At 40.2% G+C, this 2,500-nt stretch overlaps 1 protein-coding gene across 1 annotated transcript in view; it reads right to left on the reverse strand.

Annotated features, from left to right (window-relative positions):
• The window catches only part of LOC122242875 (uncharacterized), a 51,997-nt gene that overhangs the window by 945 nt on the left and 48,552 nt on the right, over positions 1-2,500 (reverse strand). The window contains exons 9-12 of the mRNA XM_086549764.1: positions 2,442-2,500; positions 1,758-1,937; positions 982-1,247; positions 1-813 (exon numbers count right to left, since the gene is read on the reverse strand). The exon at positions 1-813 is cut by the window's left edge and continues 945 nt beyond it; the exon at positions 2,442-2,500 is cut by the window's right edge and continues 156 nt beyond it. Of these exons, the coding sequence (XP_086405890.1) occupies positions 252-813; positions 982-1,247; positions 1,758-1,937; positions 2,442-2,500 (1,067 nt within the window). The 3' untranslated portion in view covers positions 1-251. The remainder of the gene's footprint in view (positions 814-981; positions 1,248-1,757; positions 1,938-2,441) is intronic.

The following is a 2,500-nucleotide window of genomic DNA, read 5'->3' on the forward strand; positions in this document are numbered from 1 at the left end:
TTCGGAAAATACTCCACAGTCGCACAAGCGTTCGTAATAATCTGTTCTCGTTCAACTTTTCCCACTCAGTGGAGAGGGATTGAACACCATCACGTCTCCATGTTTCTCCAATCATTCCATATGCTTCTTTTTAAGGGCGGTAGTATTCTATCATGCTCAGTGGCAGTGCATCATTTCCTCTGCGGCGACGGGCCGCATGCGGAAACCAAGCACTCCTAGTGAGAACGGTAGGAAACTACAGCCCGGAACTTTCACGGGGAGAAGAAACCTTTCTTTTTAACCGTGAAAGTGATGAGCGGAGACCCCTGGCTGATGTCCACTGTGTAGTTCACTTTGCGCAGCGATTTCTGCAGCACGGCCTGGACGTCAGGGTACAAACCGAAGAACTTGAGCTCGAATTTGTTTGTCGCGTTCCAGTGGTCGTGGAAGCAAGTACCCAGGCGCTGCGCTGTGTCGCGGTCAAACTCCATCTTGTCGATTCGGTACTTGCAGAGCGAGAGCTCGGAGAGACGAGGGAGATTGTGCACTATGTTGTGCAAGAAGGTCATTCGGCACGGCAGAGGTGACAACCCTGATCTAACTTCGCTGGCCTCGTCAAGGTTAAGTTTCCTCAGTTCCCTGCAAGAACGCACGTGCTGACCAACAACTTTACATGTTTCCTCGTAGTGTTCAAACTTGAACTCCCAGCTTCCGAGAGACAGCTCTTGCAGCTTTTTGAAATAGGTTCCCAAGAGCTGGAAGAATTTGCAAGTGGCCTTATCGTCGAGGGATGTGGAGTTAGACTGTGACACAGACAGATCAAGATGTGTTAAACTGTAAAGTAAAGAAAAATATATATATATTATTTATCAATCGCCCCCTTAATTAAGAATAATATGTGAATTAATAACCACAATAAAACACAATACAAATAGAACATCGAGAAAAGCTACACCAGTCCTAACCTAAGCCAAGATCAGAGACATAAACACATGAACATACTTTGGACAGCTTCTCAGCACAGGCAACAGAAGGTGTCCACTGCGCAGAAAGCCCAAAGGCTCCATCAGCTTGACGTTAGCGAGTCTCAGCATCCTGATGCTCGACCAGCTTTGCACGGGCCCCATCACGGGAATGAGGATGGGCGGGGGGAGGAACGCAGGCTTTAGGGACTGGCCGATGTCGATGGAACAGTGGTCGAGATTAAGGTCGTGGACCTTCCACGAGCTGAGCAGATCCGTGAAGTAACGTGCCGCTAGAGCCTTGTCCTAAAACAGATGGGAATATTGAGGGGGAATCTTTACACTCAGGTTCTCCATACAAGCATAAAGAGAGAGAGGAAGCGAAAGAACAAGAAGCACAAGAAAGAGAGAAATTGAGAGAATGGGAGCAGGAGAGAAAATTACCAAAAGAAGGAGGGGAAAGGAGAGCAACAGAAGGAACACATAATAGAGTGAGAGAGAGTGTAACCATCTTAGGTACATGAACAACTCACACTTATAATACTTATTCATGATATCATCTATAACCATCGAATATACACACAATGGTAATAAATATCCTAATTACTAGCGGGATGAAAGGCAAAAACGGGAAAATAAGGCAGATAAGAAAACAGCACAACAAATCCAAAATCCAAAAACAAATATTTCGACATACACACCATCAGAGAGAGATCATCAAGAGACGAAAAAAAAAAAATACAACACATTCTATTCCATCATATCCTCCCTTTCTTAATTAAACGACCTTACAAATCCTTTTTTTGATAATCCTACCTGAATATTAAAGGCCCAGCGTGCCAGAGAGAGCGTTTTGAGTGTGGTGTTATTCCTCAGGGCCGTGCAAGCGAGGAAAAAAGCTGTGTCTGAGAGGACCACGTGGCGTGAGTCGAGTTTCACTGTGGTGACTGACTGCGACTGACCCAACCCGAGCAGGACAGGCATGTAGCACTCAACCTGTGGGGTTAGGATATGATAATAAGGATCATGATGATAATGATAATACGATAAAGATTATGATAATGATAATAAGATAAAGATTATGATGATGATAATACGATAAAGATTATGATGATGATAATACGATAAAGATTATGATAATGATAAAAGTAATTATAATAATTATAATAATAATAATAATGATGATGATGATAATAATAATAACAGTAATAATAATAACAATAACAGTAATAATAATAATAATAATAATAATAATAATAATAATAATAATAATTATAACAATAGTAACAATAATGACAATAATAATCATAGTAATAATAATAACAATGATAATATAATAGTAATAATGATAATAATAATAACAATAACAATAATAATGATAATTACAATGACAATAACGATAATAATATTGATGGTAATAACAATATCAATAATGATAACACCAATAACTGTATTCATTAACATGACAAAAGTACATAACAATATTCCTCAAAGCCTGACCTTGTATAACCCTTGGAGATTGAGGCTGTTCAAGTGCTTAGTCTTCCTAATAGCATCCC

Source organism: Penaeus japonicus, unplaced genomic scaffold, assembly GCF_977035675.1.
Source record: "Penaeus japonicus unplaced genomic scaffold, GWHDUDI00000001_assembly GWHDUDI00000022, whole genome shotgun sequence".
In the NCBI taxonomy this organism is placed as follows: Eukaryota; Metazoa; Arthropoda; class Malacostraca; order Decapoda; family Penaeidae; genus Penaeus; species Penaeus japonicus.